Source organism: Oryctolagus cuniculus, chromosome 21 (assembly GCF_051225735.1).
Source record: "Oryctolagus cuniculus isolate XC-2025 breed Fujian yellow rabbit chromosome 21, ASM5122573v1, whole genome shotgun sequence".
In the NCBI taxonomy this organism is placed as follows: Eukaryota; Metazoa; Chordata; class Mammalia; order Lagomorpha; family Leporidae; genus Oryctolagus; species Oryctolagus cuniculus.
Window position 1 is genome coordinate 21,888,498 of NC_142887.1, and position 20,720 is coordinate 21,909,217.

A 20,720-nucleotide genomic window follows, 5' to 3' on the forward strand; every position below is an offset into this window, starting at 1 on the left:
GACTTTAGGTGAATAGGGGGTGCCCAGCCCCAAGACGAGGAGCAGGGAATAAAAACCACAGTCCACAGACCCGCGTGGAGCCTGCAAGGGGGCCGTATTTCTGCTTTCAAGATGCGGCGCACTCTGCAGGTGCACAGCTGGTCCTTGGAGCTGCGGCCTGCCTGGGGCGGCACGAGGCTCCATCCACGGGGCAAGGCCGGCTCGTCCGACCTCTCCTTCCTAACTTGCTTGTTTCCCCAGCTCTGATGGCCCAGGCTGGAGGCTCTGGGCTCCTGCCCCCCGCCCCCCACCCCCCATCTGCGAGGCTGGCCAGCAGGCAGGCCCTTGAGACACATAGCACCATGAGTGACACGCAGAGGTAGACGAGGGTGGGCCATCTTCCAAGGAAAAGCGATACTTGTGATGCACAAGGTTTTTTTTTTTTTTTAATTTTTATTATTTACTTATTTATTTGAAGTCAGAGTTACACAGAAAGAAGAGAGGCAGAGAGAGAGACAGAGGTCTTCCACCCGATGGTTCACTCCCCAAATGGCCACAAAGGCCAGAGCTGTGCTGATCCAAAGCCAGGAGCTTTTTCTGGGTCTCCCACATGGGTACAGGGGCCCAAGGACTTGGACCATCTTCTACTGCTTTCCCAGGCCATAGCAGAGAGATGGATCAGAAGTGGAGCAGCTGGAACTAGAACCAGCGCCCATATGGGATGCTGGCACTGTAGGCCAGGACATTAATCTGCTGCACCACAGCGCTGGCCCCACAAGGATTTTGAGAACCAGATGGACAGACAGAGGGAGCTCATTCCCCAAATGCAGGTTAAACACCTGCATTGCACATCAGAGCACTGGTTCCAGTCCTGGCCACTCTGCCTCCCACCCACCCATCCATCCACAGGGTGCCTCCATGCACTGATTCACTCCCCAAACGGCCACAATGACCAGGCTGAAGCTGGAGGCCAGGAACACAACCCAAGTCTCCCACGTGGGCAGCAGGAATGCAGGTACTAGAGCTGTCACTGCTGCCTCCCAGGGGTCAGGCGCTAAGAGCAGGAGTCCAACTCGGGCTCTCTGATGCGGGACTCAGGTGTCTTAACCGCTCAGTCCAAACCTGCTCCCACTTTCAAATGAACACCAGAGATGCGGCAGGTGTGGAACGGGCCAGCCCTTGGGGGCCGGCCCTGAGTCCAGGCTGGAGGTCCCTCTGAGATGGCTGGAGGGGAGGAGTCACAAAACTGGCGGCCAAGCCCGGCCTCCCAGCCGTGTCTGTGCAGCTTGGGTGCTAGGAATGCTTTTCACAGTTTCTAAAATGAAGAAAGATTTAGCCTAGTGCCACAGATACCGGCTAAGACGCCTGCACCCTCTAGCGGAGCGCCCAGCTCCTGGCCCTCACCCCGGCTTCCTGCTGTGCACACCCTAGGGGGCAGTGGTGACGGCTCCGGTGCCTGGGTCCCTGACACCCACCCGGGGGTCCTGGACTGTTTCCAGCTCCTGGTCTCAGTCCCCGCCAGCTGCTGCAGATATCTGGGGAGTGAAGTAGCAAATGAGATCTCTCTCTGCCCAGCCCCCTACCTGCCACTTTCTAATACATAAATTTAAAAATGCTTTCATTTAAAAAAAAATAGTTGAAAAATGCTCATGACCCAGTGAGGGCTCAGGTGGCACGGGTGCAGTGTGACCGCACGCAGCCCCACGCGCCGCTGTGGGTGGACTGGGCGTGGCGGCTCTCCCGTCGCAAGGGCAGCGGGCAACCTTGTGATGAAGACGCCTACCGCTTCCTGAGCCGCCGGTCTCCGGCAGCCCCGGAGCTGAGGGCTTGGTGTTTATCAGCTCGTGAAACCCGCACAGCGGTCTCTGCAAAGGAAGAAGCTGAGACTCACAGCGAGCACAGCCAACGGGGCGGAGCCCGGGGCTCCCGGCCAGACCAGGAGCAAGGTTCTGGAATCTTCCGTGGCATCCTGGGTCGGACATGCCAGCGACTCTCCCACACGCGAGCGGCAGGTGAGCTGTTTCCAGGCAAGACTTGAGAGGGGCTGGGTTTGCTCACTAGAGCAGCAACTACTGCTGAATGGATGGCGGTTTGTGCCGTCTGTGTGGGTGACCGTGAAACCGCAACTCGCTGCACCTGACACCTGCGAGAGGCAAGCGTGCGAAGTGTGCAGGTGCCTGATTCTAGGAATCCTGCTGGGGAAGCGCGAGGGCTCTGCCCAAGGTCGCAGAACAGGCCCGGCATGAGGGACGGATGCATGGCTGTCAGGATGGCGACAGCGCGTGGGCCTCGTGGCGCAGCAGGTTCGGCTGCCCCTCGGGGTGCCCACGGCCTGTGGCGCAGTGCCCTTGAGTGCCAGCTCCTCCGCTTCCCACCCAGCTCCCTGCGAAGGCGGCAAAACCGTGGCTCAAGCCCCTGAGCCCCTGCCAGCCGCGTGGGAGACCAGATGGCGTTCCAGGCTCTGGGCTTTGGCCCTGGCTGCTGTGGGCATCTGGGGAGTGAATCATCAGGTGGAGGGCCTCTCTCCCTCTCCCTGTCTCTCTGCTTTCCAAATACATAAAATAACTCTACAAAGAGAAAGAAGCCATGGCTCCAGCACCTGCCTGGGCGGTGGCTTAGTATCTGTTCTCCATGCAGGCCTGTCGCAGTGGCGTGAATGCAGCCAGAGTCCAGGCGTTCATGAATGGGTGTGCCTGGGTACCAGTTAGACTTTATTTACAGAACAAGTGGAGGGCCACGTTTGGCTCTTGGGCTACAGCTGGCTGATTAAAAAAAAAAAAAAAAGAGCAATGATGGATGCCACTGACGGGCAGGAGATCCAGGGCAGCTCAAGGCTGGCCCTGGGGCCGCGGGGTCAGCCACAGCCTGCAATGCCCACGTTCCATGTCACAGGGCCAGCTTAAGCCCCAGCTGTTCCGCTTCCAATCCAGCTCCCTGCTAACGCGCCTGGGAGACCTGGATGGAGCTCCAGGCTCCTGGCTTCGGCTTGGCCCAGCCCCGGCTGTTGTGGCCATTGAGGAGTGAACTGGTGGATGGATGCGCTCTCTCTCTCTCTCTCTCTCTCTCTTACTATGTCTTTCAAATAAAATAAATCTTAGGCAAACAAGATGGTGACACAGGCTTTCTCAGCACAGCATGGTTGCTGAGCCCGGACAAGGGGGGCCAGGTGCCAGGTGAAGCCTGGTGGTTCAGCCCCCACGGCTCAGTGGCCAGGTCTAAAGCCGCCAGCCGGGGCTCCTGAGTGGAAAATGCAAGCTTGAGAATCAGGAGAATTCACTTCTAGCTTCGAGTGTGCCGTGTGGCTCTGGGGTACCCACAGGGGTTCTCCGAGCTTGTATCGTATGGAAAACGAAGCTTTGACTATTCGCCAAACAACACAGCACCTGATGAAGGTGTGAGTGCAGGCTGGGATGTGGACGCGGCCGCCGGCCCATGGCTGCACTTCTGACTCCCTGGGGCAATCCCCCCCCCCCCGCCCCCGTGATGATGCAGAGACACTCATTTCTTTCTGTCTTTGAAAGTCAGAGTTACGGAGAGGGAGGGAGGAAGGGAGAGACAGAGAGATCTTCCACCTGCTGGTTCACTCTGCCAGTGGCCAGAATGGCCAGGCGCCAGTTAGAGCTCCTTCCTGGTCTCCCAGGTGGGTGCAGGGGCCCAAGCACTTGGTCCCTCTGGCTGCACTTTGTTCTTTACTGCTTCTGAGTGGGGAGTGGGGTGGGACAAGCGCGGCTCTGATAAAACACCAGTGGGGCCGCAACCCGGTATCACTGGACTTGGGCGGGTCGGCTGCCTCCTCCATTACTGAGAAAACACGGGTGGTGGTGGCGGGGGACACAAATTGAACCCTTGTGGAATCCTGGAGATAAAATGTGTATTTGACAGGCCGGGCTCAGCCTGACAGCTTCGAATCTATTAGCAGGTTCCCAGAATTACCTGCTGCCCCTCCCCCACAAGACATGAACAGGATCCCACACCCACTTCCCTTACAGGATCCCACCTGCCTCCGCAAGTGGTCACGACAGCTCTGAGGAAGCTGCACTCGAGAAGGGGCTGTGGATTCCTGCCTCTTCTGTCACTGGGCCCATCGGTCAGCTGAGCAGACCTGGAAGGGAGCAGGGGCGGCACACCCAACTGCCTGGCCTTGCTGGCTCCCTTCGAGGCTAGGGGTTTGCCCACGGGATCGTCTAAAAGGGAAATGGATGCTTTGGGCCCGTTGCAGCCAGGATTCAATTCCCCTTCTTCTATGAGGATGGAGTTACGGGGCGGGGGGTGGGGTGGGGTGGGGTTCTGGGCTGGAGATGGCAGCAGGAAGCTGCTTCCGTGGGGTAGGGGGGAGAGAGCAGGGTGCCTGCAGCTCACCTGGCCAGACAGGGTGCAGGAGGGTGACCCCAGACCTGGAGGACCAGAGGGCACACGAGGGGCAGCACACTCCTGACCAGTGGTTTTCCATGGAGGGCTCACTGCCCCAGTGGCCACCCTCAAGCACCTGGCCCAGGCCCAGGCCTGGCCATCCAGACCCGAACTCTGGACCTTGGATCTCAAGGGCTCCCAGGTCTGCTGAAGGAGCCAGCCCCTGGGCCCAGGACACACAGGGCGTCTTGGTTGCAGACGGCTCCAGCATGGAGTTCAAGGTCAGAGATGCGCTGAACCTTGGGCGTGAACTCAACAAATAGTCAAGACAGTGCCAGATCCGGAAATCTGCAGAGGGGAGTGAACTGGTGTCCCCGTGGAGTCGCCAGTCGATCTGGGGGGACAGACCAGGCTCAGGGAGCGGTTAGGTCAGGGGTAGCGTGTCATGGGGGAAAGACCACAGGGTCAGGATGCAGGATGGAGGGTTGGGGGGAGAACGGCCCAGAGAGAGCAGCAATTGCAGAAGTGGGAGGCCACCCAGGCACAGGGGTCTCAGGAGCGAGGCAGCAGGGCCATTGCGAGGGTCTCAGCTTTTGTTCTGAGTCGGAACAAAGGTTTTGAACCTACGTGCTCAGGTCAACAAGCTCTATTTATTTATTTATTTGAAAGGCGGAGTTACAGAGATAGAGAGGAGAGACGGAGAGAGGAGTGAGAGAGAGAGAGATCTTCCATCAGCTGGTTCATTCCCCAAATGGTTCCAGCAGCCGGGAATGAGCCAGGCCGAAGCCAGGAGCCAGGAGCTTCTTCCATGTGGGTGCAGGGGCCCAAGGACTTGGGCCATCTTCTACTGCCTTCCCAGGCCATAGCAGAGAGATGGATCGGAAGTGGAGCAGCTGGGACTCGAACCAACGCCCACATAGGATTCGGGTGTTGCAGGTTGGGGCTTTAACCTGCTGAACTACAGCGTAGACCCCAGTTAATTTTTTTTTTTTTTTTTTAAGGCAGAGTTAGAGAGTGGGAGAGACAGAAAGATCTTCCATCTGCTGGTTCACACTTCCACATGGGTGTGGGAGCCGAAGGACCCGGGCCATCTTCTGCTTCTGTCCCAGGTCATCAGCAGAGAGCTGGATTGTTAGTGGAGCAGCCGGGACTCATGGCTTTACCCGCTACACCACAGTGCCAGCCCCAACAAGCTCTTTCTTTTTTCTAACATTCATTTATTTATTTGAAAGTCAGAACTACACAGAGAGAGAAGCAGAGGCAGACGGAGGGGAGAGGGAGAGGTCTTCCATCTGCTGGTTCACTCCCCAGATGGCTGCAACGGCCAAAGCAGTGCAGATCTGAAGCCAGGAGCCAGGAGCGTCTTCCACGTCTCCCATGCAGGTGCAGGGGCCCAAGGACTTGGGCCATCTTCCACTGCCTTCCCAGGCCACAGCAGAGAGCTGGATCGGAAGTGAAGCAGCTGGAACTCGAACTAGTGCCCATAAGGGATGCCGGCACTGCAAGGCGGCAGCTTTACCTGCTATGCCACAGCACTGGCCCCAAGAAACACTTTCTTAAAGAGCTCTAAATATTCTATGCCCTGTGGCCAAACAGCCTCCACTGCAACTACTTAAACATATAGCAAAGGTAGCCACGAGGCCCACGTTGAAATGCACTTTGCTGTGGACACTAAACTGTCAGATACACTTAAATTCTCTTCTTCAGGCTCTCTCCCACCACTTAAAAATGTAACAAGCACCCTTGGCTTGGGCGCCTGCAGCTTTAGTTTCCCCAACTTTACGCCCGAGAGTGTCACTCAGGGCCCAGGCTTGTGGCACAGTGGTTTAAGCTGTTGCTTGTGATGCTGGTGTCCCGTATGGGAGCACCAGGTGGGGCCCCCAGCTGCTCCGCTCCCGTTCCAGCTCCCTGCTAATGCGCCTAGTACTTGGACCCCTGCCACCCACTTGGGAGACCCAGATGAAGTTCTAGTCTCCTGGCTTTGGCCTGGACCGACCCAGCCATGGTGGCCTTTGGGAAAGGAAGCAGTGGATGGACGCTCTGTCATTCTGCCTGCCAAGTAAGTAACTCTGTCTTTATAAAGATTGGGTTATAAAAGGCCGGCGCCGTGGCTCAATAGGCTAATCCTCCACCTTGCGGCGCCGGCACACCGGGTTCTAGTCCCGGTTGGGGCGTCGGATTCTGTCCCGGTTGCCCCTCTTCCAGGCCAGCTCTCTGCTATGGCCAGGGAGTGCAGTGGAGGATGGCCCAGGTGCTTGGGCCCTGCACCCCATGGGAGACCAGGAAAAGCACCTGGATCCTGGCTCCTGCCATCGGATCAGTGCGGTGCGCCGGCTGCAGCGGCGGCCATTGGAGGGTGAACCAACGGCAAAGGAAGACCTTTCTCTCTCTGTCTCTCTCTCACTGTCCACTCTGCCTGTCAAAAAAAAAAAAAAAAAAAAAAAGATTGGGTTATAAAGACTTGGACTGCTGCCAGGCTGGGACAGACACTCAGGCGAGGTGGTGTGCGGAGGATGCCGTGATGGTTCCTTCTGTCTGGCAACCTGGATGAGCAAGGAGCTCAGCTCTCGGCCAGGCGTTATCCTGGGTGTCTGTGATCACACGAACAGGGACTGGCGTGGGCCACGGGCAGCAGAATGCTCCCGGAGCGGGGAGGCCGCCATCGGGACTTCGGGATTTCGCTGCCTTCGGATCCGACAGGAGCAGCAGCTCCTCTGTGCGGCCTGCAGACTCCCTGCCCCTAGGGGCCACTTCCTTATTTCGCTCACAGATCGGCCTCTGCTCTCCCCAGCCCCGCATGTCCATATACACCTGGTTGGGTCTTAGTCTCTGACACAGAAGCTCTGCCCAGGCAGATGGGGACACACACGAGGAGGTCACGGCTGAGAGAAGAGCTGGGACATGGCGGAGTGTGCAGCCACAGCCCACGTGCACGCGTCCTGCAGCCTGGGTGTGGGAGGCAGGGGCCCTGTCCAGGGGGCTCTCATGAGGGTGCAGAGGGTGGGCGGCACCCTGTAGGCCAGGGGAGACCCACTTGTCTCTCCTCTCAGAAAGGGGGCAGGTGGCTGTGCAGGCGGGGCTCTGCCCCTGGCAGGTACACGCCCCACCTCAGCACCCTTCACCGGGAAGCAACTGGCCAGGGCAACAGTGTGCTTGTCACTGGGAGCCTGTACCGAGGACAGTGACCTGCGGCCCAGGAGTCTGTCGTAATCATGAAGCACTTCTGCCTTCCTCGAACCAAACACTGCCCCGGCACACAGACGAACCTGCAACCACTTCCGGCTGTCGGTGAGGCAACTGCCCGCTCCCAGACCTCAGCGCCGTGGCCCACAAGCTTAGACCTGGGTGTCAGAACCCTGCCCCTGGGTTCTCAGCCCTCGAGACACGGAGCCTGGGCCTGAACGGCTCCCTGTCAGACCCCAGGTGCTGGCCCGCTGGGGTCCTGCAGGCCCTTCTCCGTCCCGGCTCAGGACGAGCGTTCACTGGGGGATGCCTGCACCAACACTGGGTACCTGTTCTGCAGGCCCTTCTCCGTCCCGGGTCAGCACGAGCGTTCACCGGGGATGCCTGCACCAACACTGGGTACCGGGGGACGAGACTGCTGCTGCGAGGGCAGGGAAGTGATACACACAGCACCCGGGCCAGGGGTGCTCCTTGCCCTTGCCCTTGCCCTTTGAAATACTGATGGCTGCTGCCACCCAGAGCTTCCTCCGAAGCAGCGACCCTGTGCCCAGCCTCCATGTACGCCATTTCTCCCTCCCTAGTGCTGCTGCCCACAGCCCCTTCCCGGGGCCAGCGCCGCGGCCTAGTAGGCTAAGCCTCCACCTGCGGTGCCAGCATCCCATATGGGCACCAGGTTGTGTCCTGGCTGCTTCACTACTGATCCAGATCCCTGCTGATGCGCCCAGGTAAGCAGTGGAAGATGACCCACGTGCTAATGCCCCTGTACCCACGTGGGAGACCAAGAAGCTCCCGGTTTTGGGCTGGCCTGGCCCAGCCCCGGCTGTTGTGACCTCTTTCTGTCTCTCTCCCTGTAAATTTGCCTCTTAAATAAATGAACCTTGGAAAACAAACAAACAAACAAACAAACAAAAAACACCCTGTAGTGCTATGACACCTGGAATTATTTTTCTACACCCAGTACACACAGCGTATGTATATCCCTGAAAAGGTTTGCGGAAAACCTTCTGCTCTGGGTGGTCCCAGGGCTAAGAACCCTCGACTTCTTTCTAGAAACTGCTCAGGTTTCAATTGAGTTCAATTTACTTGAAAGCCAGAGAGCGAGCGAGCGAGCGAGAGAGCACGCTCCCATCCTCTGGTTCACGTCCCAGACGCCTGGGCCAGGCCAAAGCCAGAAGCGTGGCAACTCCGCCCAGGTCTCCCGCGTGGCGGCAGGGACTCAGCCACGGGCGCCGTCATGGCTGCCTCCCAGGTGCTGCACCAGCAGGAAGCTGGATGAGTGGAGCTGACACTCAAGCCTGGGCACTCTGGTGTGGGGTGTGGGTGCCCAGCCGGCAGCCTAGCCACTGTCCCACACAGCCGCACCTTCTCTGGTGACATTAGCAAAACATTCACTGTGGCGCACATAGAGAATCCAGGTGGTGACGGATATCCAACACCCAGAAATCATACTTTGTGCTGAGGACTTAGGACGCCCCTGCCAGGCTGTCCCCTGTGCTTTCTCTCGCACAAACTCCTACCAGGGGTAGAAGAAAGGACTCGCCACCCCTGCATGCTCTGGGAGAGAGGGCCTTCCTTCTTCCTGTCTTTTAAAGATTTATTTATTTATTTGAAAGGCAGAGTTACAGAGAGAGGAAGAGAGAGAGAGAGACCTTCCATCTGCTGGTTCTTTCCCCAAACCACCAGGGCTGGGCCAATCCAAAGCCAGGTGTCAGGAGCCACTTCCGGGTCTCCCACATGGGTGCAGCGGCCCAAGCACTTGGGCTTTCCCAGGTGCATGAGCAGGGAGCTGCACTGGAAGTGGAGCAGCCGGGACTGGAACCGGTGCTGACCCCAGAGCCTTCTGTGTAATGAAAAAAAAGGAACACAGGCTACCTCCATGGCCAGCCACAGGCACGGCCCCTCTGGGGGAAGGGTGTGCCCTTGGTGACAACTCTCACCGGGGACCAGGGAAGACTTCGGGGGTTTTCTTGTGTCAGCAGTAAGAGAAAGGCCCGCTGAGGGTTAACAGACCCTAGGAGCCAACTACAAGGTTTTCTGGACATGGAACATCGACTACAGCACGGGAAGTAACCTTAAAAAAAACCTGCAAGTTCTCCCTAGACAAGGTCTGGCCGGCTGGCTGGGAACAGCACAAGGACTGCTGGGTCTCCTGGCACAGACTCAAGGCGGCCCAAGCCGGAGCCCCGGTCCACTGTAAACAGACCACCACGCGCCTCCCGGCTGCCCACCCACGGGCCTCGGCCAACTTCTGCTTCCTGTAACCTCGGGCTCCCCGGGAACCCGTTGTTGTTGTTCGCACAGACGGAAACAACTTCAGGTTACGGTATTCGAGGCGGGGGAACTCTGTGGTGATTATTCATCGTATTTACAAATGTAGTCGAAGTCAAAATGGAGTGAGTGTGACTAAACGCTAACTGCATTCCGGCGACTGAGGTATGGGGCCAATTCCAGGAACCGAGACAAGGCCCAACCCAGCGTTCTGCCTAAGATTCAAGAAATGTGCCTTGGGCCTGCGCTGTGACGTGGCAAGTAAAGCCGCCACCTGCAGTGCCGGCATCCCATATGGACGCTGGTTCGAGTCCTGGCTGCTCCACTTCTGATCCAGCTCTCTGCTATGGCCTGGGAAAGCAGTGGAAGATGGCCCAGGTCCTTGGGCCCCTGCACCCATGTGGGAGACCTGGAAGAAGCTCCTGGCTTCGGATCAGCACAGCTCCAGCCGTTGCGGCCAACTGGGGATGGAAGACCTCTTCTCTCCCTCTCTCTCTGCAACTTTGACTTTCAAATCAATCAATCAATCTAAAAAAAAAAAAAAGAAAAGAAAAAAGAAACGTGCCTTGTCACATTCATCTTACAACCACATCCTGGGTCTGGTAACTGCGTGACAAGTCTCAAAATTGTGAGCCCTAGTGGACAGAATTCCAGGAAAGCTGTGTAACTCGCTGTTGGGGGCCGCACTCTGGTAAGGGGTGTCAGTCCCTATCAGTTGCCTTGCCTCTCAAACTTTGAGCGTGTGACTGTCACTGGCCTCTGTAGCATTCTGTTTCAGTGAATGAGTGGATGCCACGATAAGCATTCAGAAGAGGCGAACAGCAGATTCTTTGCTAGGACCCCTGAAGTGTCGTGCGGCCTTGCCGTAACGCAAAACGGGAAGTGGAGAGGGGGCCGTGCAATCCACTGACGCCGGTGTAAAAACCACAGCCAGGCCAACAGAATTCCACTTCTACCGAAGAGAAAGCTCTGGCAAAGGCTGCGCAGGGCGGGACAGCAGCAGCTGTGTGTGTGGCCACACACAGGTAGCTCTCGTCTGCCAAGGACAGGAGACAGGAGAAGGACCAGAGAGCTTAGGAGCCCCGCCCCATCTCGCACTGCCGGCACAGGCCTGAGGCAGGACCCACACATCCGGGTACGCTGGGATCTGGAACGCAGCCCAGGCCTCTGCGGGGCCCCGGCCCATTTCCCCTTTGCTGCAGCCAGGCGCCCGCCCACCCCGCACCACTTCCCTTGTGCTCGCCCACAGAAGGGGCCGAGGCAGAGCGGCTGTGTCCGGCAGAGCCGGCGGCTGTCTGAGACAGCTGACGTGGGAAGGAGACACAGACACCGACTTGTAATCAACGGTCTTTATCTTGGAAACATGGAAGCAAGTGTTCTGACAGAAAGCTATGGCCGCTCTATAAGAGCCGATCAGGAGTAATTCACTGTCCTCCTCAGGATGTCATCACTTTAAAACAAGAAAACAAAACAAAACGCAACACAGAACAGGAAAAGCAATGCACAGCACTTGGTCGGGACCGACTCCCCGTGCCTTCCTTCCCCCCCGCCCCGGTGTTTCACCACCGTCACCACCGTCAGCGACAAGCACAACCGTGATTGCTTAGGGAATTGGACGTCAGAACCTTCACACGTTTCCGAGTTTGGAAACGAAGGTCCTCAGCAGGTTCCACGGACAGAGACACGCACAGGCCTGACTGAAAGTCACTCTAATGCTCATCGTCCACTTCAGTGTTAGAGACACACACAAGCCACAGCAGACACTCATATGCCCTCAAACTGTACACACGGCGACCCCAGCACCGCTGGCTGGCCATGGCGCCTTCTCCTGGTGGACACTACCCCGAGCCGGGCTGCGCACAGCAAGGCGCTGTCACCACACCTGGTCCCTGTGCCTGTGCCCATTGGCAGACACGTCCAGCCAGCCACGCCAGCACGGGCCTGGGCAGAGGACTCCCCTCGCGGCCCCAGGGGCACCATTTGTCCCACGTTCAATCGCAGGCTCTCCGCCCTTCCAAGAGAGGCGCCGGACACCTTGGCTCTTGAGCAGGCAATCTGAGGAAGGGGAGCCGGGTGGAGTTCTAAGCAAGCCTAGGAAGGAGCAGGGGACCAGAGCTCGGTGTCTGCCCCCTCCAGAACCAGGGAGCCTGTGCTTGGCGGCCTCGGTGCAGGCCGGAGAGGCAGAGCAGGCAGTCCCAGGGCGCCGAGGGCTGGCCTGCATGTACTAAAGCGCCGGCAGGCTCTGCGCACCTGTGTGCTCGCTTCTGGCCCACTCCCCTTCGTCTCCACGATCGGCAGCGCCCTCTGGCCTCCACTCAGCTCCGTGTGACTAGGACTGCAAGGCAAGAAGGACAGGAGGAATGGCGGGGGGAGCCCTGAGAGAGGTCGCAGCGCACAGGAGGAAGAGGGGAGGCAGGCGCTTGGCTGCTGCAAGGAGAGTCGCTGCTTCCCCTGCACACTTGGGGACAGCAGGGGCCACGCGGGGCAACGGGATCCTCAGGGGCAGAAGCTCCCTTCCAAGTCCCCACCACGGCACTCGCGCACGAGGCCGGCCGCCGAGACGGCAAGAACGCGCCAGCAGACAGCGTGCCTGCTCGTCCCAGACACCCTTCTCAAGTATCGACCAAGACCTGAAACACCGCGTTCAAAGTGACGAACGCGCAGACCCTACGCGTGGAACAAAACCGCAGAAACACGTGCTAGTTTGGGTTAGATTATAATCGTCTGAAGCACAGGATAACCAAGAAGCAAAATTCCATCCGGGACGACCACCCGGTTTTTAGAGAAGAGAAAGGAAAGGAAGGAAGAGATCCGGTGTGAGCTTTTTTGATCAGAAGACTCAGTGAAGCGAGAGGGGTGGTGCACGAACCCACGTGGTTTTTCAAGTCTTCCTTTTGTACAGTCATTAGATGACCGGGTTTGTGCTGTAAAGGAGCCAGCACCAAGTGGCTACTACTCTTGATTGTTCTCGATGAATGTTTATACAAAATAATATCTTCATTTAGTTTATAAACATACACAGTGCTGTCCCTTTCAAATGAAGGAGAAAAAGAAAACCACACACAAATACTGCAAAGTAGCAAAATACAAAGAGAAAAAGCTACTTTTGGTTTTGGCAACATTAAAAAAGAAAGAAATATAAAAAGCAATGTGGCATTGGTCCCTATTCATAAAAATAAAAAAAAAAAGGTACTTGGGCACGACATTGAATCGGAATTGGTTTGTTTTGTAAAATTCGGAATATCTGGGGTTTTAAAAGTAGCACTTTTGTCTTTTAAAAGTTCAACAAGTCACGGAACACTTAAAACATCAAAAAGGCTTTCTGATAAAAAGCTCAGCTTTTGTTTTTGCAATTTGGGAGACAAATTGAGTGGAATGCGGCCTAAGCTGGCTGACAGGTCTGGCTGGAAGGTCTCCAGCGGCGGAGCCCGGGGCAGCCCTCCCTGGGACCACACCAACAACCAGCTCCCAAGCACAGGTTCTTGCTCCCGATTCTGGAGGGGCGGGGGTGGGACCTTCAGGCGGCGATCTTTGCCATCTGCTGTTCTAGCTTGGAAATGCGCTCATCTTGACTGCAGATTGTGTCTTTTATAGATTTGATCTCTTTTAAAATCTCATCCAACTTGGCTTCATTTTGCTACAAAAACAAAAAGGGGAGCCGTGATTAAAACGCAGCAAACACACTTCATCACCGCGCAGAATTTGTAATACAGAAAATGCAATTTTCTATCTTCCAGTGGCAAGTCTCAGCCACCAAGTGGAAAAGGAGGCAAAGCTCAGGCCTCTGGCCTAGGAGTGCAGCTGCGGCCGCTCCATCCACGTGAAACCCAGCAGCAGGACGCCAGGGAGACCGGCCTGCCCACTGCTAGTCCCCAGGCCTTGCACCCACCTGGGGCCGGACGGGCTCCTTCAAGGCTGCCCAAAGCCTCACTCTGCCAGCAAGCGCAACTTCTATCTGCCCAGGGTGCCCGAGGAGTGACTCCACGCAGAGGCCATGGAGCTGCCGCTGCCCAGGGAGTCAGGTTCCCCGTGCTGTCTGCCACAACTTCCACGCAGGCCAGGGTCATGTGGCTCCCTCCACCACAGCCCCAGTGTCAGCTCCTCCGGGCACTCTGTACCTCCGCTCCTCTTACTGTCTCAGGGATAACCCAGCACCTCCCTTCTCCCCTGGAGTTCCGTCCCGTAGCCCACACGCCCCCTCCCCGGGGCCAGGCAGGATTGCACGGGCAGGCTCCTTCCCACCCCTCTGCCAGATCCCCTGTGCTGCCTGTTCCAGCCACTGCCAGATCTTCTGTCACTCTGCTACTCCCTCCTCCAGGGCTCTCCATTCCTGGGCCTGTGTCCCTCCACTCACACCCCTTTGTTTCTACCCAAATCAGAGATGGGTTTAACCAGTTTGGGGAAAGACAGTTAAGAAAACCCCAAGAGACTCCTGTTCATTCTCAGAGGTGGAGATCAACGCCCACCACAGACACCATGAAACACAGAGCGGGGCTCAGACTCATGGCCACGAGCTCTAGGGCTCTCTCACGTACCACCATTCGCTGAACGCCCCCCAGTGGCCACGGTTGACACAGTGCTTGCCAAGGGCCCTGACCACAAAGGGATCGCCAGTGGACAGGACCCAGGCGTAGCCCCAGCTCCTGCTGCCCTTACCACACTGGCAGGGTCCGCGGTCTTCTTGGGGGTGTTGATTAGGTCGCACTTCTTGTTCGCACTGGGCTTGCTGTCCAGAATGTTCTTCTTGACGACCTTGAGGTCCCTGTTTTTGCCTGGAATATATCCGTGCTTCAAGGAGATGAGGATGGGGTCTGCGTCCTTCCCCTCGAACCACTCTTCGGCCTCCAGCGCGGCTTCCGGTCCTGCCGTGTCGGGATACAGGTCGTCCTGGAAAAGGTCGGACTGCAAGAGACATTCAGGGGAAGCCTCTGGTGAGGAGGGGGAAGGGTCAGGGTTCGCTGTTTTAAATGTTGACTGCTAGAAAACCGGGCACTCACCTTCCTGGGGACAGTCATGATAATGGGCTCACACTTTCTCTCATGGAGCTTGAAGAATCTTCAGAGGGGAAACAAAGGGAAAGTTCCATTGAGTCAACCAGGAGGCTGCGTCGGAGAATTCGCTGTGGCCCGCAGTGCTACACGGCTAGCAAGTGCGGCTCCACCCTCGCCTCGCCGACCTGCCCACTCCACAGAGAACACAGCTGGGAGGAAGCGTGCTAGGGCACGGCGGACTGGAGCCAAGCACGGGGCGAGAGCTGTGAATTACGGACAAACTGCAGCACCACAGGTGCAGAAGCTGCCACGCCACAGGACCAGCGAGCACACACCTACACGCTGAACGCATCTACGGCCCGGTGCCGGGCTTTGCCAGCTTGAAGTGGTCAAACGATTGTAAGCACAAATATGATTTTTACAACGGAAAAGAAACAATCCTGAGAACTGAGATCTTTATGTCCACGCAAAGCGTACCATGCGTGTACAACAGTCAAAAACTGGCAGCGATCCAAACAGCGGAAAGAGTGGGCATGGACAGCAGCTTGCTTACAACAGCAGAGAGGGAAACAGATCACTCTCGGCTTAAAAAAAGGGACAGCGTTTTCTCATGCATCCTCAATAAGACAAAACAGCCAAGCCAGAAATGTCTTCTCTTCCAAAAACCCCGATAAGGGCAAGGCAATTTTCCCCCAGCCAGAATGGAATCCAGAGTTCTTCCTAAAGGGTGGGCCTTGTGGCCCAGTGGGTTAAGCTGCCGACTGCCTTGAGTCCTGGCTGCTCTGCTTCTGGTCCAGCTCCCTGCTAATGCACCTGGGGAAGCAGGGGCTCCTGCCACGCAGATGGGAGACCTGGATGGAGTTCCAAGCTCCTGACCCAGACCTGGCTGTTGTGGCCATTTGGGGGATGAAGCAGCGGATGACAACTCTCTCTCTGTTACCCTGCCTTGCAAATGGAAAAAAATAAATAAATAAATAAAAGAATTCTTTCTAAAGCTCCTGCCAAGAGTGCAGTGAGCATTCTGACCAGAGTGGCAGACCCAGCCATGGGGGAAGGGCAGAACTCAGCGGCGCTGCAGGAAGTGCACCCCTGTTGTGTCACACTTGCCTGTTCACTATTTGAACCAGAGTTCCACAGGTAAACAAAAAAAAATTTTTTTAAAAGAATTATTTTATTTATTTGAAAGACAGAGCTACAGGGCCAGCACCGTGGTGCAGTAGGTTAATACTCCACCTGCAGTGCTGGCATCCCATATGGGCACGGCTTCTAGTCCCAGCTGCTCCTCTTCCCATCCAGCTCTCTGCTATGGCCTGGGAAAGCAGTACAAGATGGCCCAAGTCCTTGGGCCCCTGCACCTGCATGGGAGACCTGGAAGAAGCTCCTGGCTCCTGTCTTTGGATCAGCGCAACGCCGGCTGTGGTGGCCATTTGGGGAGTGAACCAACGGAAGGAAGATCTTTGTCTCTCCCTCTTACTGTCTGTATTCTTTATTTGAGAGGTAGAGTTACAATCTTTTTTTTTTTTTTTTAAAGACAGAGTTACAGATAGAAGTAGAGCCAGAGAGAGAAAGGTCTTCCATTCCATTCTGCTGATTCACTCCCTAAATAACTGTAAGGGCCAGAGCTGAGCTGATCCAAAGCCAGCAGCCAGGAGTCTCTTCTGGGTCTCCCATGAGAATGCAGGGGCCCAAGGAGTTGGACCATCCTCCACTGCTTTCCCAGGCTGTAGCACAGAGCTGGATCAGAAGTGGAGCAGGTGGGACTCGAACCGGCGCCCATATGGGATGCTGGCACTGCAGGCCGGGGCTTGAACCTGTTGTGCCACAGCGTCAGCCCCAACAAAAATATTTCTTCAAGACTAATTAAATGAAAACTCTGCGGGTAGCCTTCTGGGGAAAAGACTGGCCTGAGTTTGAGTATCGCAACCTTTGAGGGCACAGCAATTCATCAAGCCTCGAGTTCCTCATCAGCAAAGTGGGGATAAGAATGGCACTTACCTCACAGGACACGCAGGAGAAGTGAAAGTGATTCAGGTATCACGTTTAGCACCCAATATATGAGGGTACTTCAAAAGGAATTCTGCGTACTTTAAAAAAACTATGCATGGATTTCAAAATTTTTGCTCCAAAATATACTTGTCTTGGGGCAGGCATTTGGCACAGTAGGTAAGAGGCCATGTGGGATGAGCCTGGTTTGAGTCCAGGTTCCGTTGCTGCCAGTCAGCTCTCTCCTAGTGCGCACCACGGGAGGCACAGGTGAGGGCTCAAGTACGTGGGTCCCTGCCACCCACCTGGTGACCCAGGTTAAGTTTTCAGCTCCTGGTTTCAGCCCAGTCCAGTCTCAGCTGTTGGAAGTGTTTGGAGAGTGAACTAACAGATGGAGGACCTCTGCTTATCTTTCTGCCTTTCAAATAAATAAAATTTTCACATAAATAAAATTTTTGACACATTTATTTTATTTAAAAATTGTTTATTTGGCCGGCGCCATGGCTCACTAGGCTAATCCTCTGCCTGCTGCACTGGCACCCCAGGTTCTAGTTCCAGTCAGGGCGCCGGATTCTGTCCCGGTTACTCCTCTTCCAGTCCAGCTCTCTGCTGTGGCCCGGAAGTGCAGTGGAGGATGGCCCAAGTGCTTGGGTCCCTGCACCCCATGGGAGACCAGGAGGAGGCACCTAGCTCCTGGCTTTGGATCAGCACAGTGCCGGCCATGGTGGCCATTTGGGGAATGAACCAATGGAGGGAGGACCTTTCTCTCTGTCTCTCTCTCTCTCTGTCTGTAACTCTACCTGTCAAATAAATTAAAAATAATAATAAATTGTTTATTTGCATTTCATTTGAAAGGTAGACATACTCCAAATGTCCACAGTAGCCAGGGTGGGACCCAGAATGGACTGGGTCAAAGTCAGGAGCGCAGAACTCAATCCAGGTCTCCTAAGTGGGTAGCAGAGACCCAACCTGAGCTGTTACCTGCTGCACCCAGGATACACATTAGCAAGAGGCTGGAATCAGGAGTCAGAGGAGGGTACTGAAGCCAGGCACTCTGATATGGATGCAGGCATCCCAGGCGGCCTCGTAATGACTGTACCTTAGTTGCTCCTTCAATTCCATTTTCCCAAACTTTTTGATGTCCCTTGAATAATCAATGCTCCAAAACAGAAAAAGGAGGTGTCCTGAATAATCATGCTTAGTCTTTTAAACTTTTAGGTGACAGTAAAATAAATGTTCCCAAGGACTGGAAATAATCATTTTTTAAACCATGTGACCAGAACACAGTCACATAAATATGTACAATGATTTTACAGCTGATGATGTGGGACTGTTCTTTCTTCCTTTTTGAATATGTATTTATTTATTTGAAAAGCAGAGTTATAAGGAGAGACAGAGAGCGCTTCCACCCACTGGTTCACTCCCCAGATGACTGCCTCAGCCAGGGCTGGAGTTGGAGTCAGGAGCTTCATCTGGGTCTCCCACGTGCATTAGCAGGGAGCCGGATTGGAAGTGGGGCAGCCAGTGGTTTAACCTGCTATGCCACAGCACCAGCTCCAGTGTAGGAGTACTGTTGCTTAAAATGCCCAGTGGTCACTGAGTCTCACTGAGTATTTTTTGTTTACTAGGGTGAGAAAAATACCCGCTGGACACTCCCTAGCCTCACAGGATGAAACCTAAAACTCAGAGGTAGTACAGGCAGATATAATGCAGCACAGTGGGCCTCCTCAGTGAGCTTAACCTAGCACCCCGCTGGGGGCTCTTCTCCTCTGGGTTAGGACCAGCGGGGTCCCCCACTCAGTGTGGAACCTGGTTCTTCCTCTAAAGGGCACCCAAGGGTAGGCGCTCCCCTGTCTGCCTTAGCTTGAAGACAGGACACAGCGGTCTCATTATTTCAGGGAGTGTGCAGTGCACCTCAGCCATGCCACTTAGCTGCTACATTTCCAGCTGTGAGGGCAAACTGATCGTCACGTCCCAGCACACACCAGGGCAGAGGGACTGGGGCATTACAGCATGACCTGTTGCGGGGCTCTGTACTACAAGGACGGCGGGAACAAACGCAGTGCTTTGTAACACCCACGCTTTACCTGGCGATCTCGCATTTGTTAACGTCAAGTCCCCTCTTGGGCATGTACCCCATGCCTCTCTGAGGCTCCTTGCTGCTGAATGTGTTGAGGTAGTGGACATACGGGGATTCATCCGTGATCTCAAAATAGCGAATACTGCTGTCGCCCTGCAAAACATCAGACAAGTTTGTGTTCGATATCAACGGAAACGCTCGGCCTCGCCTCCCCTCCACACACCCAGCAACAGCTGGGACCGCGTGCTAGTGGCTGACCTGTTTCTCCCCACAAGGAAGCTTATCACAGCGTTCGACAGCTGCTCTGCCTGGTGGAGGAAGCCCCCACTTACCAAACACTAGCCTGCTCTTTAGGTGGTCTCCTCTGCCTCCCAAGCAGGTTGACTTTACTCCCCTGAGCATGGACGTCTGGCCAGAGTTAGGGTAAAATTCTGAATTCCTCTGCCAGACAACTGCACTGCCACTCAAGTTCAAAAAACAAAGAGTAGAGGCCCGCTGAGAGCACCATGACTGCTGTGAAGTTCACGCACTAGCGCAGGGCAGGGTGCCGTCACCAGGCAGTGAGGAGATGAGAAGGGAGAGGTTCCTGGTTAGGCATGCGTGTCCTTTAACTGCAGCAGGCCGCACCGTCCCATCACGTCGTGTCTGCCTCTCTCATCTTGTTTAGAGCAGTCAGGGTTTTTTTGAGATCTGGAGCCCACAGCATATGCAAGTCTAAATCCAAATCACAGTGCCACCAGCGTGAGTCCTGACGGCAATACCGTCTGTAGCGAGGACACACACGTCACGCGCATGCACGCACAGGGAGGACGACACAATGGCGACATGGCATCATGCCCTGACATCACTTCCCCTATTTTCCTTTTGCTTCATGATTTAGATCTCAGAGCAATGGAAAAGAAGCTAAGCACTTATTAGTCATTTTCTAACCAAACTAATTTTCCATCTAGAGTTAATAACATCTGGGTCACTGCTCATCTTGTGCTGTTCCAGGCCGCGGCGGCAGCAGCTGTTAACATCTGCACTGTGACTGTCAAGGAAACACACGGACCTCGTCCCCCCGTGACAGCCCCTGCAGCGCAGCACAAACAGCCGCCTGTGAGAAGTGAAGCCTCGCCTGTGCGGGACCCGCTAACAGATCTGGGGATACAGAAACAACCCCCTTCCGTTCCATCGACTACATAGACTTCTAAGGAGAAAATTAACCTATAAAGGAAAATGAGATGGGAGGTTACCAGCCCTAAAAAGTAAAACGGTAGCAACGGAGCCACCGAGCGTGCGGTCAGGCGAAGGGCTTTCAGCTCAGCGTGGAGTCTTCCTGTCACGGCCTGATATCACGCTCTGAAACTTCAGTGGGCCCAGCACTGAGCCCCGGCAACAGAAGCCTCCAGAGTCTTTGGGGACCTCAGATACTCACAGCCACAAAGTTCTGTTTCCTTCCTAAGTCCAGGGTGGAGAAGCTCACACCCTCACGCCAATCTAGGGCTATCTGATAAGACTGCAGCATCCTGGTCACAATGCAGCTAAACCTGAAATCACCAATCAGCCAGCACTCGTGGATGAAAACCAAAGACCAGCAAGTCCTGTCTCCCCCTGAAAGGGCCTGTGTGCAGGCCCCCGTCAGCATCTGCCCCAGTGCCCCAGCGCCCCAGCCCAGGCCCTGCCCAGGCCCTGCCCAGGCAACAACAGCAAACACAGCATGTTGTGTTACCCGACAACTGGCCGGTCTCAGGGCCTAATCCATACCAAAATCACCTGTCGTGATCTTAGCTTAAGACACACAGACACACAAATTAGACAAGTCAAAATGACACAATACGTTCCCCATCCTCTAACGCCCTGAAGGGTAGACTTTCTTCTTAATTAAACTGACCAGGATTAAATTA

At 55.5% G+C, this 20,720-nt stretch overlaps 1 protein-coding gene and 1 long non-coding RNA gene across 5 annotated transcripts in view; one reads left to right on the forward strand and one right to left on the reverse strand.

Moving 5' to 3' along the window:
- The first annotated feature begins 462 nt into the window (after window positions 1-462).
- LOC138847422 (uncharacterized) lies at window positions 463-20,717 on the forward strand. The gene is made up of 2 exons (XR_011385233.2): window positions 463-1,991; window positions 19,785-20,717. It is a non-coding gene; the product is annotated as an uncharacterized LOC138847422 (long non-coding RNA).
- CORO1C (coronin 1C) overlaps window positions 11,115-20,720 on the reverse strand; it is an 87,446-nt gene continuing 77,840 nt past the window's right edge. For all 4 annotated transcript variants that reach the window (XM_051835883.3, XM_089322879.1, XM_089322880.1 and 1 more), the window contains exons 8-11: window positions 18,842-18,987; window positions 14,778-14,835; window positions 14,437-14,682; window positions 11,115-13,417 (exon numbers count right to left, since the gene is read on the reverse strand). In XM_051835883.3, the coding sequence (XP_051691843.1) occupies window positions 13,298-13,417; window positions 14,437-14,682; window positions 14,778-14,835; window positions 18,842-18,987 (570 nt within the window). In that variant the 3' untranslated portion in view covers window positions 11,115-13,297. The remainder of the gene's footprint in view (window positions 13,418-14,436; window positions 14,683-14,777; window positions 14,836-18,841; window positions 18,988-20,720) is intronic.